This window comes from Sciurus carolinensis, chromosome 8 (assembly GCF_902686445.1).
Source record: "Sciurus carolinensis chromosome 8, mSciCar1.2, whole genome shotgun sequence".
Lineage (NCBI taxonomy): Eukaryota > Metazoa > Chordata > Mammalia > Rodentia > Sciuridae > Sciurus > Sciurus carolinensis.
Window position 1 is genome coordinate 35,529,866 of NC_062220.1, and position 15,689 is coordinate 35,545,554.

A 15,689-nucleotide genomic window follows, 5' to 3' on the forward strand; every position below is an offset into this window, starting at 1 on the left:
TCAAATATCAGGCCATGTGGAATGTAAAATCTGAACATGGGGTCTAGATTCTTCCTGCTGTGTTCTGATCCTAGCTCTACTCTATGAGCTGTGTGTACTTGGGCAAGTTATTAAATCTCTCTGGGCCTCAGTGACCTTATCTGAAAAAGGGATAGTAATGAATGTACCAGTAAACACCTATAAATATTATTTTTAAATTATACTAGTAATTTAATTATTGTTATGTTATTATCATATCTTTATTCACTTCATTATTAACTTGTGAGATTTAGGATACTGACAATTTTTCGTTGGTGCTTATTTTAAATAATTGAGGAAAATGTTACAAGATTTATAAAAGAAAAATACAATTTTGTGATGACCTAATGGAACTCTTAACATTTTAGAAATTGTAGCTTGACTGTGAAAAACAATGAATATATACATATGCATATATATGTATGTTATGTTTTTTATTGATTTATTTATTTATATGACAAAGGAAAGGTTCTCAAACAGTAGTATAGGTAAAAATCACCCAAAAAACTGTTAAAATGTCATCCTTAGGCCCACATTCATAGATAATGATTAAGTGATCTGCACTAAGTTTTCACATCTGTGTTTTAGAAAAAGAAGCTAAGTGATTCTGTTGCAGAGGGTTCTTGAAAAATTATGGGAATAGACACTGTATCCTCTCTATCTCTCTCTTTCAGTGGAATAATTATTTGCATTCATATTGCATTATTATCAGTTCTCTAATCTGAACTGCAAGTGTAAGCTACTTTAATACATATATGAGGCTTTAATGTTCCAACAGGCATAAAGCAAGGAGTGAAGAAGCTACGAAGGACAGAGGACAACATAGCCCTCAACCTCAGTTCCACTCTTCCAGAAGCCATAAAACTTGCAGTCACTTGTGATTCTCCCCATCCAGTCCATGTGGAGTCAAAAAGCACTATCGATAAATAGAGAGCTCTGGTGGGAGGGAGCAATAACTGTGCTGCGGCAAAGCATAGGAGGGAACCGGCATTTGGTGCAAGTTCCACAGACTTGTATAATTCAGAGAAACAATTCTCATTAAGTTGATAGGATTCAGAGAGAATCATTTTAGGGAATTTTATTTTTTATTTTTTGTCTTAAAGGAAATGTAATCCTGAGCATACCAATGAAGAAAATGGAGTTCAACGTGTCCCACATAGATGACATTCAGTCAGATGAAGTGCAATACTTACTACTTCAATAATTTGACTTTGAAGATGGAATATGATTTGGGATCTCACCTGGGTCTGAATCCTGGCTCTGCCAATTATATCTATGCCACCCTTAAACAAGTCACTCTTCCTTCCAGTTTCTTAGACTCCTCATTTAAACAGAAACATACCTTCCTGTGGAGTTGTCAAAATTAAAGACAGCACAGCAGAGGGTATAGTAGTTGACTCTAAAGTATGTGTCCTTTCCCTTAATAGGAAAAATATTCATATGGACTAGGTTGGTATTTATAAAATGACAGAAAATACTGTTTACAATGTTAACAAAGTTGTGAAAATTGTCGAAATATATTAGAAACAGTTGAGGAAAATAGGAAGAAGAAGTCAAACAGGAAAAGAATAATGAATCCAAGAACACTTATACGACTCATCCAGAAAGCAGTATTCACCATAATAAAATCACTAACACTTTATGAGTCATAAAAATATTTTATCACGTTCTTATAAAAAATTGAAAGTGACTTTATTACCAAAGAGCAATATAAGAGTAGACTCTCAAGGAGCTCTGCATAGCCTTTTGCCTAGTTCTCCTGTGACTCAGGCTAAGGTAATCACTTCTTTGAAGTGCATCCTGTCAATCTCTTTCAGAACATTGTATTTGCTCTCTTGAGTAGAAGCAATTCTTGCTTTCCCATATTTACGTCAGTACTTTCCAGCCTTTTCAGGTAACAATTTCATGCTGGATTATACAAGTTACAACCAGACATTTGCTATCAGAATGGTCAAACAGGAAAATGGAGTAGGAGGGATGGATTTCATTTTTGAGGAAGGAAGAAAAAAAATAACAATGTCAAGAAAAGTAAGCCCCAAAATGACCTGGCTATGAATTTATCATTAGGGCTAAGAAAATCAGGCCCTCTGCTAATCTCCTATCACCCTGGCCATGCTTGTGTTGATGGGCATAGTATGACACAGCACCCACTTGTTAATGAGAAGAATAACTTCTATCAACTGAAAAATTCCCCCAAGATCTTTAAGGATATTTCTGGAAAGAAAATGCAATTCTTTTCCTGGATTTGTCTTGAAAGGCAAAACAAAATCAGGTGACCAATAATGTTTGGGAAATAAATACACTTTTACTCTTTCTATTTACATGGCAAAGAACTTTACATTTCAGCTTTTCATTTGTTGTTCCAATCACACACCTGCAGCTCAGTTACCATTGTTTACTGGACTCAGCAGCCTGAAATCTTAATAATCCATATTCATGCCCTCCAAAAGGGTACTCTTCTTTTTAGTATATTTTTCCCTGTGAAACTGTCATGTGACATACATCTTGAAACTACTTGTCTCCAGTGGTGTTATCAACCACCACTAAGTCTCCTAGGACCTTTTTTTGATAACAGTTTGTAGAACATAGAACTGAGCTAAAGGAAAATGGTGTTTAGTTCACATTTTGCTCAAAATTATTTCAGTAACTATATCTCAGTCTGGGCTGTACTTTTTGATTATTTGTTTGTTTTGTAGATATACTCTTTACTAATCTGTGAAAAGTTATGTAAAGTCAAAGAAGATTAGACATGTAAGTCAAGTACTGATTCTACCTCAGGAAGTGGTTATCATTAATTGAACTGACTTTGCCTCAAGTGGAAAGTTTATAGGAAAAAAAACTTATGGATATTACCCATAAGGAAGAATAAATATAATTTTCTCAAATAGAGATTTTTTTTCCTTATTTAGTAAGTTGTAACATATAAAGTAAGTAAAATATCATAATAAAGAATCATCTGCTCAATATGGAATTGTATATAGGAGATTCTTTCATAAGGTATAAATATCCTTGTAGTGCAAAATAAAATGCTGAATCAACTGTGTAAAACTATAGCATGTGGAAATTACTTTATGCAACTAATGTATAAAAATTGATATACCTCAATACAATTGTTTATCAGAAACCAAATATGAGGTGGAAGTCCACTTGGATAGACTCATTTTAAAAATACTAAGGATAAAGTTATTAGCAATATTGTGATTATCACAACAACTTACTGTCTTAGGTTTTCAATCATTTTTTCTATTGCTTCTTCCCAGCAGTAAGCCTTCACCGATTGGATATTTTCAATCATTTCTGAGGTGATCACAAGTCTTTCATTGATCTTTCCAGCTCTCTGATCTCTGTAAGTCAATCAATCAATAAAGTTCAAAAGAGAAAAAAAGAAAAGTCAAACTACCACTAAAACTGTTCAAACTTTTAAGAAAAGCCACAAAAATAATAGTTACCATTTAGCAAATGCCTCCTAGATGTTAGTCACTGTATTAAATGCATCCCATACACTATCCCTCAGCCTTATGAAAGTCTATGAGAGGTGTTTATCTTCATTTTAAAAGCCAGATGAAACAAGTGAACAGTCTGGGATTTCAAGCAAAGACCTACATGACTCCAAAATTTATATAGTTTCTTCCATACTATAGCTGACAAACTCTAGAATTCCTTTAACATAAGCAGTGACTGTTATCCCTGATTGTTTTCCAAAATAAAAAGCAATTAAAGCCTTAGTGTGATCTATGAAACAGAATAGGAAAAGTCAATAAACTACACAAAATTTATGTATTCCCTCCAATTTATACAAATGTCATATCAGCATTTACCTAAACCTTATGAATTATAAAAATGCACTAAATCATAACATATTTATAAAGAAATTCTATGGACTGGCAAGGAAAGAAATGTTTATAGGAAGTGTTATTTACACCACTAAAATAATTCCTTCTTAGCTACACCCTATAATTCAGTGAATAGAGAAGTCTTGGTTTTACTAGAATGGGCCTTTTGAAAACCGGATTTAAACCCTCTCAAGCTATGACATTAGATTGCTACCTGTACTTCATCATCATTCTCCCTAACCCAGCTTGGACAAGGGCTAGGACTATCAGGAAAGCAAGGCCACAGAAGGCAGAGGCCTGTAACAAGTCCCAAAGCAGCCCCATCAGGAGAGTCACTTGTAAAGGAGCAATCCACACAAAATGTGCCAGTGCAAGTCCCTGGAAAATAAAAAAAAACAAGAATAACAACTGACATGTTATCCTCCACCCCCAAAATCAAACAAATAAATAATCACATATGAAACAAAATGAGCACTCAGAACTTATGTAATCAAACACTTCACAGTCCTTAGTACATTAAAATTTAGGTGTCCATTTCATGACCACATAGCAATGAGCTCAAACATTCTACACAGAGACTGGTTTTTCCCAAGAACAAAATTCAAGTCACTGCATTTTTAAGTATGTTTTTATTCAGTGGAATTGAGATTGAGTATCTTAAGTATCATGTCCATAATTTATTTAAATAACATCTCTTTTTGGATAAAGCAAGAACCATCACAGAACATAAGGACTCTCCTCAGTGGCTCAATCCACACACAAATGCACAACTCTATTACCTGACAGAAACTCAGAAAAAATTATTTCTCAATTCAGCAGTATATTATTTAGCATTTGGTGTGGGTCCAGTGCTATGGTAAGTACTGGAAATGCAAAGGTAAATAAAACACATTATCTGTCCTCAAGGACCTTGAATTTATTTGTCACATAAGACAGAGCAGAACAAGAATTGCTTGGAGTGTCATATTTAGCCAAAGTAAATAATGAATTTAAAGTATTAAAAGGAAGCAAGGTCTGATAAGGATTAAGTTTTGAAAAATCTTATTAAGAGCAACCCGAGGTGACTTTGAGTTGGACAGTGCCACCAGACTTCACAATGGCACTCTGCTACACAATTTAGCTCTCTCCGTTTCCAGAAATAGCCAAAGTAGGGATGAAAAGATTTAACTACTTATTACTGTTATCTCACATAGGAAAACTCCATCTTTGGGGTTGTTTGATTTCTATCATATCACATAAAAGATTGAATCACCAGGTACATACTTCATCAAATTTGTTCAGGTTGTTGGAAAGGAGACTAACAAGCTGCCCAATACTTATTTTATCCAGAACACGGCTTGACAGCTTTAAAGTCTAAAAGAAAAAATGGAAAGTTAGGTAATATCAACAAATAAAAGACAAATACATTTATAAGTAACATAATAAAGCTGAGGAATTAGGCTATGTGCATGCCGTTTTAAGTAAAGATACTGAAATTTATTTATTTTTTTATCTAGCTTTGGATCTCAGATTTATAAATATTTGTTAAATATTATACTGATATAGACATACATCTGTTTATCTTCTAGTGTATAGACAGTAGTAACAATTTTTTTTCACAGTAGGAATGATATTGTATGTAAATATCCATCTATCATATTGTACTTAAATATTGATCTACATAATATGGGTTTTTGAGTTTTGTTTTCATTTTCTTTTATTTTGAAAAATGAATTCTAAGGCAGTGAAACTTGAAATTAAAAGCTTGGCCTTAAATCTTTTATGAAGTCTTGTACTAACTCTTGGATAAAACTTCTATTAAGGTCAATAAAATTAATTATGAATAACTGAATTATTAAATATGTTGTGAAAGTTCTATTAAAAATACAAAAATCTTTAAATTTTATAAAGAAAAATGAAGTGGTATGTAAAAAATGCTTAAGTAGATAAATTATTTTTTCACTTATTAAGTACAAGCTAAATGATTAAAATTATTAAATAGATAAATTGATTCTAATCATAAAAGAGCATGGTAAAAAGAAAAAAGTCAGAGTAATACTTTGCCTGCAAAATTTAATAAGAATTGATTTCCTTTAAATGGCTGACTGGAAAGCACCTATGTAATATTTCTTTCAATTGAATTCATCACATATTTATTGAGCATTTAGTAGATGCAAATCACCATACTTGATGCCTTGGGAATTAAAATTTATTAAAACATAATTCTTGCCTCAAAGCAACCTACCTCATAAATAACTAAGAACGATATGATGAGTTATATAAGGAAAGTAAAAACTAATAGGATAATTAAGAGAAAGTTCACACTTCTGGTTAGACAATCTGGAAACATTTTCTCAAGATGCATCTGAAATAATGGATAGTGTCTTAAACAAGGAAGTTAATTATAAAACATTATCATAGCAATCCTGCGGCCAAGGATCCACTGAGCAGAATTACACATGGCCTGGTAGCAGACTTAGTCTCAGGTGAACTGGAGTTCATCACAAGGCAAACCACTGGGCTTTGTGCACAGTAAGTATTTAATGAACACTGTTCAATCTAGTTATTTCTGCTTTCTTTAAATTCAGAGGCAAAATGCAATTTTGTTTGCATTTACATTCATTATTTCAAGTATAATGTGTTATGGTTACATAAGTCGGAACAAACAAAAGCCTCTAGTACAAAATTTGAAGTATTGTAGAAAGGGTCCTAATGTCCCTGCTGTGAGGATGAACAGCTTGGTTATAGGTAACAGTGAGACCTGGGAAGAGCCAAGACAAGGCTTACTTTAGGGACCAAATCAGAGCCGTGGGGAGATGAAATCACATTCTTTGGTGATGCCAATGAAGGTCAATAAATAATTAGCAACATAAAGTAAACTGGTTAAGGACACAGGTATTCAACATTGAGAAAGAAATAAATAAAATAGCCTCTAACTTTTCTTTCATGCATTTTGAGTCTAAAGCACATATATTACTGTCTTTCATTAAATGTTACGTGAAGATGTGTTTGTAATCTAGCTTTGCTCTTTATTTGACCTAGCTTACCTTATTCTCATGACCATATTTCAGTACTTATTTCATTTCCCCTAATGGTTGGAAACACTTCCACTTCAGACAATGTAATTTAGCCATCTTGAAATTTGGAAGCAGTTTTTAAATTACATTCAATGCTTTTAGGTCTTTGTTTCCTTATCCATAGGGATAGGGATAAAAGTACCTACCATTTGGAGATATGGGATGTACCAAATGAGATCACATCCCTCAATCACTCAGAAGCTTACTGTGCACATCATTAGCTATTATCATTATGATAATAAGTACTTTTTATAAATATTATTAAACTAAATTCAAATTTCTTTGATAGCAAGTTACATTGGTACTACATTTCAAATAATACCTAATAATTTTTTGAGTTATGCAAAATTTCTAGGTCAAAATAAAACTTTTATTGTTTTGTCTTCCATGTTTTTCTGGGACTTGTGAACTGATGTGATTGCAGCTAAGTTGACTCGATTAAACTATTGACTCTGTTTTTTTCCTCTGTTCTCCATAAAAGGCTGTTTTGAACAATAAAGTATGGTTATCAAGGTTTTACAGCACATTGACCTTGTATGTGTATCATGGAAGTGTTAAGGGTTGTTCGTTGGCAGGGAATTCCAGATCCATATTCCTTATAAGCCAACTTTGTAAAGTTTTTATATTGGGGGAAGAAAAAAGAAGAAGAAAGCAATATCCAAATGATTCAATCAACATAGCTTACTTTAATGACTTGGTAGAACCAAGCAGATTGCATCAGATTTATGAAGGCACATGCCATTGAAATGACCTTCAATTGTGTTTGAGAGATAGCTAAGTGTTATTTGAATTCACCTAAATCATGCCTTAGCAACTTGGACTCTTGTCTGGACCATACACACAGAAAAGCAGATAAGTTCTTATTATTTCAATGCACATGCTGTTTCAAAAGCTTTGAAGTTGCAGATTCACAGGATGACAAAGATCCAACCAACTCAAAATAAGGTAGTGGATAAATACTACCACTTGTGACAGGGTCACTACTGGTGACCACTAGTTAAGGTAGAAACTCATTGATTGGGTTTTATCAATAATGATAACACATTATACTCTTGTTAATAAACACAAAAACAGGCACATAGCATTATACTGTCAAATGATATTTTGTCATTGACTTTTATGCAGACTATGTGTCATTTTAGCAAGGAAACATGGATTTCAAAAATATTGATAGGTAGGGATATAGCTCAATGGCAGAGCACTTGCCTAGCATGTGCAAGGCGTTGGGTTCAATTCCAGCACTGGGGGAAAAAATTTTTAAAAAGATAAACAACACGACTAAAAATGAAACCTACAATACAGGCAGGTTACAAAGGTGCCTAATAGATATCAGTTGAGGTCATTGAATTATCAAAGAAAATTAAAAACATTACTTATTCCTGTCATTTATTTCACACATATGAAATTAATTTCAACATTTATTCCTTACTTGTATCAGCTCACTACCTAAGCCGTGGCACTTAAGACACGTACCTAGAGGAATGTGTGTGTACTCTGGGGACTATGCAAGAAAGTATTACCTTCTTATAAATCAGGCTAAACATAGCTATTCTCATCTGCATTCCAATGTGATGAAGGCCAAAAATGGCTGGGTGCAGGAGCAGTGTTCTCACGATAAAGAGCAAGCATAAGCCTATGCCAAGGTAAATGGCGATGGAGCGTTCCGCCTTGTTATCTGGATCATAAGAAGCTATGATTCTTCCTAGTAAGAGAGGCTGTACTGCTTTGGTGACTTCCTGAAGAAGGAGAGAAACAAAGAAATTGACGTTCTTTTTCCTTTCATAAAATGCTCTCACATTTTCAACACAAGAGGTTTCATCTTTAGAGAAGGACCTAAAATGGGGTTACAGAGAGGGTCAATTGTCTCTGAGACTGACAACACTGTCTTTTGTATCTGTATGCTTTGAAATACGATTTTATTTTCAAGCTGGGCATGGTGGCACACACCTATAATCCCATCTACTCAGGCTGAGGCAGGAGGATCATAAGTTAAAGCACAGCCTGGGCCATCTAGCAAGACCCTGCCTCAAAATACAAAATCAAAAGAGCTGGGGATGCAGCTCAGTAGTAGAACACTTGCTTAGTATGCATGAGGCCCTGGATTCAACCCTCCAGAACCACACACACACACACACAAACATTTGAATTTTGGATTTTAAAAATTAATAAAATTAATTTCACAAAATTTAATTTAAAATTAAATTAATTTTAAAATTAAGTTTTTATTTGTTCTAATTACTTATACATGACAGTAGAATGCATTTATACATTTTGATAGATCATACATAAATGGAGTATAATTTCTAATTTTTCTGATTATACATATTGTAAGATCATATCAGTCATGCAGTCATATGTACATGAGTAATAATGTCTGTTTCACTCTACTATCCTTCCTTCCCCCATACCTTTCCCCACCCTTCACTCCCCTCTACCTAATGTAAAGGAACTCTATTCTTCCCTATCCCACCCTCCTTATTGTGAGTTAGCATCTGCATAACAGAAAAAACTTTCGGCCTTTAGTGTTTGGGATTTGGCTTATTTCACATAGCATGATATTCTCTAACTCCATCCATTTACCAGCCATAATTTCCTTCTTCTTTAAACCTGAGTAATATTGCAATGTGTATATATAATATATATATATACACAAATATGTATATATATATATTACTTTTTTTTTATCAATTCACCTGTTGAAGGGCATCTAGTTTGGTTCCATATTTTAGCTATGGTGAATTGAGCTGCTATAAACATTGATGTTATTATGTCATTGTAGTATGTTGATTTTAAACCCTTTGAGTACTATCCAAGGAGTGGAATAACTGGGTCGAATGGTGATTCCAATCCAAATTTTCTGAGGAAGCTCCATACTGCTTTCCATATGGTTGCACTATTTTGCATTCCCACCAGCAATGTATGAGTGTACCTTTTTCCCCACATTGTCATCAACATTTATTGTTGCTTTAATTCTTGATAAAAATTGCCATACATTTTGGAATAAGATAAAATATTAGAGTAGTTTTGATTTGCATTTCTCTAATTGCTAGAGATGTTGAACATTTTTTCATATATTTGTTGATCAATTGTATATTTTCTTCTGTGAAGTGTCTGTTCAGTTCCTTAGCCCATTTATTGAATGAGCTTTTTGTTTTTTTGGTGTTTTTTGAGTTCTTTTTATCCTAGAGATTAATGCTTTATCTGAGATGCACGTAATAACATAATTCTAAGTGGAGAAACACTGAAAGCATTCCCTCTAAAAACTGGAACAAGACAAAGATGCCCTCTTTCACCACTTTTATTCAACATTGTCCTTGAAACTCTAGCCAAAGCAATTAGAAGAAAGAATTAAAGGTATACAAATAAGTAAAGAAGAACTCAAACTATCACTATTTGCCAATGACATGATTCTATATCTAGAAGATCCAAAACATTCCACTAAAAAACTTTTATAACTAATAAGTGAATTCAGTAAAGTAGCAGGATATAAAATCAATAACCATAAATCAAACGCATTCCTATACATCAGTAACTAATCCACTAAAAGCAAAATAAAGAAAACTACCCCATTCACGATTGCCTCAAAAAAAAAAAATTGGGGAATCTATCTAACAAAAGAGGTGAAAGACCTCTACAATGAAAACTACAGAACACTAAAGAAAGAAATTGAAGAAGAACTTAGAAGATGGAAATACCTCCCATGCTCCTGGACAGGCAGAAGTAATATTGTCAAAATGACTATACTACCAAAAGCGTTATACAAATTTAATATAACATTAAAATCCCAATTACATTCTTCATAGAAGTAGAAAAACAATCATGGAATTCATTTGAAAAAATAAGAGACCCAGAATAGCCAAAGCAATCCTTAGCAAGAAAAGTGAAGCAAGAGGCATCATAAAACCAGACCTCAAACTATACTACAGAGTTATAGTAATAAAAGCAGCATGGTACTGGCACCCAAACAGACACATAGACCAATGGTACAGAAGAGAAGACAAAGAGGCAAACCCACATAAATACAGGTATCTCATATTAGACAAAGGTGCCAAAAACATTCATTGGAGAAAAGATAGACTAATCAACAAATGGTGCTGGGAAAAATGAAAAGCCACATGTAACAAAATGAAATTAAACCTTTATCTCTCATCCTGCACAAAACTTAGCTCACAGTGGATCAAAGACGTAGGCACTATAACAGAGACCCTGCAATTACTAGAAGAAAAAGTTGGCCCAAATCTTCATATCGGCCTAGGATCTGACTTCCTTAACAAGACCCCTCAAGTGCAACAAGTTAAATCAAGAATCAATAAATAGGATGGATTCAAAATTAAAAACTTCTTCTCAGCAAAAGAAGCAATCAATAATGTGAAGAGAGAGCCTACAGATTGGGAGAAAATCTTTTCTACATGCACCTCAGATATCTCTAGAAAAAGTAATTTGAAGACAAGTTTATGTATAAAGTATTTTTAACTAAAAGGTGGATCGTGACCACAAAGTAAAAGTGTACATTCTGAAATGATTTGTTGATTAGTAACACCTACATGACACTGAACAGTTCCTAAAATATTTCCCGTTTAACTTCATACAACTTTTGGAGTAAAAGTAGGCATTTTATTTTTACTTTGCAGATGAAGAAACTGAGGCCAAAGAGACAAAGCAACTTGAAGTAACAAGAAAATAGAATTTTCAAAAGTGTTTTGAGCGATGACTTTATTTTCAGAATGAACACAGCTACTCAGGGCAACCACCACATGGCAGAGCTGGAGACAGGAGGGAGGAGCATGCCAAGCACCAGTGGAATTTAATGCCAGCCATGTGGGATGCCATTCCTTTCCCAGCCTGGAATAGCAAGGACCTCAGGGAAGAAGTCTGCCAGCGTGCACCACCTCAGGCCAGGTCCCCAAAACTCATCAACTCCTCAAGGTCCTCAAATACAAAAACAAATTGTCCATCTAATTCATCACCCTTTCTCCTGAAAATATAGGGATAGATTTGAACAAAGGAGGTGTAATTCTTACCCATCTTAATAAATTTCCTTCATAATGGTTAAAACACACAATCCCCCATTTTTTCTAACAATGACCTAATGAAAGGAGAATCTGAGGTTAAATCCTACAAGGAGAAGATGTTCTACTAATTGTTTTCATTTCAAGTGATATTTCCAAGCCTGAATGTCCCCACCCTGCTATTTCTCAGCATTACTCTAAGCAATACCCAATAACCCCTAATTTGCTTCTTTTTTCATTCTCTACACAGTCTTTTCTACATCACAAGTGCCCAGTACCACCAGCTCTTGCATTCTCAACAGATGACCATGTTTTCTACATCAACTTTATCCCCATAGACAATTATAACCTATGCACAGCTTCGTGTAGCTGCTCATTCTGTAGCTCATACTATGTTTCATAACTGTATAAACAAAGACTCTGATTGTAAAAAATATTCAAACTTTTTAAAAAAGTGTCCAAAATCATCACAAGTGTGGAATATTAATTCTTTCCTCTCATATAGCCATATTTTGAATATGAGCTTGAATTATATTGAACAGGTAGATACTGAGAAGAAAATTGCTAGCTTCCTAACCAAATAAAACGTGTTAATAGTTTGACAAATTCACTGAAGAAAACTTGAATTGTATGTGCTACTCATGTCAGAAGTATTCTGTTTGGGCCATGAAGCAGGGAGCAGGGAACACTGGTGTTTCCCATGAATACAAGATAAAGCACCGTTTCTTCTTCACCCTAAGACAATAATTGGAAGAGTATGAACCATGACTGCTGGCCCTTGACATCAGTTGCTTATGTCATGTATACCAAAAGCATATCTCTTTTTTGACACCAATTTCAAAGAGAAAGAGATTCCCATTAGAGACTGTATCAAAGAATATAGAACCACTTATAAATACCACATTGCATAAAAAGTACTCAAATACTTCTAAGGAGTAATCCCTATCTATGCAATGCTTAAAAAGAGCAGACTGAGAAGAAAAAAGAAATATTTTAGCTATTGAGCTATAGCAGAGAATTTTTCAAAATAGAAATGTACAGGTTTGCACAGGTTTTTTATCCTACTGAGAGATTTAAACAAAACTCCCTGCTATTGAATCTCCATTATACTTTTCTGTAACCTGCCATCTCTATCACAATACACTCATTTGCCTAATTGTTATTTGGTCGCAACTTATAACAAAAAAATTAAAATTTTATTAAGCTGAATGGAATGCCAATTTTATATACTGTCATTATTGTCATCTTGTCTCAACCAAAAGAGGACATACTTCTCCTTTGAATGACAGTGGCATTTCACAAGGATGCTGGTAGTACTACTCTGGGAGGGCACATGCTCATAGAATAAGATGCAGTTTATTTTTGTAGAAATATTCCAATAATAGGACCATCTGCTAATAGCAAATCAATACAATCCTTACCACCACAGACTTGTTACAATTCAAGGACAAAATCAGCACTTCAAACATCCCCCGCCCTTCTTTAGTTTTCCCTAATCTGTTTTATGCAGCATGTTCTCTAATATTTACAATAGAAGCATTTACAGATATCACCTGAGTTTTTTATTTGGAAAAGAAAACAGTGGTAACTGACATGTAGCTTAATCTATGAAGTACGGTCCTTTATAAAATCACCCCTGCAGAAACAGTCCTCTATTCTTGGTATATTCAAGCTGAAAGTAGTCTGTCACTCAGACTATTTTCAGAGACACAAAAGGTTTCCTGACTTGCCCCTTCATGAAACCATATGAGCAAACTAAGGCTTGCATGCAATGAGGATAAATGTAAAATTATTTGAATATTTAATAAAATATTTTATTACTTTTTATTATACAAAATACAAGATGGAATTCACTTAATGGTTCACTTAAATAATAAAAGAAGTCAGTTACCAATGTTTAAACCAACTTGACAGTGAAATAAAAATTCAGGGATCATGATCATGATCATGAAATTCAAGTTCTTATCCTAGTACATTAACTACCCTCTCTTTGTCACCTTAGTCACTTCCCTTCCCTGTATAATTTTTCTCACTGATAAACTGAGAGGTGGAGCAAGCAGATCTTGAAGACCACCTCCATCAATAACATCTCCGAATATGTGATCCGAGTCTGTGGAGTCCCTTGGCAAAGGTCAAGGATTCCTTGGCTAAGTGTGATTGCCCACATTCATATGTAGAATCATTTTGCAGGTAGTTACATTAAATGAATTAATCCCAAAATAAGTTTACATTAAAGATTACCATTTGAATGAGACAGACATTATTACCCTATGTACACGTAAGATTACATGAATGGTATGAATCTACATTGTACACAACCATAGAAACAAAAAGATGTACCCCATTTGTGTACAATGAATCAAAATGTAGTCTGTAAAAAATAAAAATAAAAATAAATAAAATTTTAAAAAGATTACCATTTTAAGTCCAAAGCATACTTGTTGCTAATATAAGTTAAATGATTAATTGAAGAACCTTTAAAATTACCTTGTTTTCTCTTATGTGCAGTCATCTAGTAATATTATCATTAGCTCCCCTTGTTTTAAGTATACTTGATATGTCTTTGTCTTGAAAAAAACTAGGACAGCTTAACATTGAGAAATTAATAGGATACCAACAGACTAGAGAAGAAATTATGATTATCTAAGTAAGAATGAAAAAGAAATCCTAATAAACTTCAGTTTCTGTCTGATAAATGTCCTTAATAAACTTGAAAAATATATATATATATATATACTTCATTAACTGGACAAAGAATTTCTCCCTCAAAACAACATTCAGGGTCATAATTAATAAAACACTAGCAGCAATATATTTAGACCCAGGAAAACACAACAAGAATATTGGCTATTAAGACCACTTAACATTTTTTGGGAACTCCTAGCTAATGTGACTCAGTAAGAAAAATGACTGGAATATGAATATTGGAAAGGAGAAGAAAAACATCATTATTAGTGTAGGTCATTATTGTCTAAATACTTTAAGTGAATCTAAACGTTTAAAAAATTAACTATATCAAGAAATAGATTCCTATATACCAAACATAATAATTAATGTAATAATTATCCCATTCATAGTAACACTATGACAAGATACACTGTAATGCCAATTTCATTGATAATTTTCACACAAAAAGAAATTTATAATAAAATTTGAGGAATAAGAATAACATGTTACTGGATATTAAATATAAAGTTATAATAATATATGAAATAGCAAAGATAATGATTTACCTGGAAAATCCAGGAACAAGTCCAAATGCATGCAATATTTTGATATATAATAGAGTATTAAGTAGGTGGATAAAAAGTAGATTATACAATAAATGAAAGAAAAACTCAATAGTCCTTTTCAAATATTAGTTTTCTATTTCATATATATCAAAACAACTTTCAAATAGTTAGATATTTAAGTGTAAAGATGAAATAATAAAAAAAGATATGTGCTTGTATAATATTTGACCTTCATTAAAGTATGGTGCCAAACAGGAAAACAAAGAGAAAGAAGCTCAGATTTGGTAGCAATTTTTTTTTTTTTTTTGGAAAGAACTTCTTTTTTAATTATTATTTTTTTATTTTTTACAGACTGCATTTTGATTCATTGTACACAAATGGGATACGTCAATTCATTTCTAAGGTTGTATGTGATGTAGATTCATACCACTCATGTAATCATACATGTATATAGGGTAATGAAGTCTATTTCATTCCATGATTTTTCATCCCCCCCCATATACTGATAAGAAAATAAAATACACCAAAATAGAAATAGAC

The 15,689-nt window shown here is 33.2% G+C and overlaps 1 protein-coding gene across 3 annotated transcripts in view; it reads right to left on the bottom strand.

Annotated features, from left to right (window-relative positions):
- Cftr (CF transmembrane conductance regulator) overlaps positions 1-15,689 on the bottom strand; it is a 155,688-nt gene that overhangs the window by 104,677 nt on the left and 35,322 nt on the right. For all 3 annotated transcript variants that reach the window (XM_047562587.1, XM_047562589.1, XM_047562590.1), the window contains exons 4-7: positions 8,428-8,643; positions 5,115-5,204; positions 4,066-4,229; positions 3,237-3,362 (exon numbers count right to left, since the gene is read on the bottom strand). In XM_047562587.1, the coding sequence (XP_047418543.1) occupies positions 3,237-3,362; positions 4,066-4,229; positions 5,115-5,204; positions 8,428-8,643 (596 nt within the window). The remainder of the gene's footprint in view (positions 1-3,236; positions 3,363-4,065; positions 4,230-5,114; positions 5,205-8,427; positions 8,644-15,689) is intronic.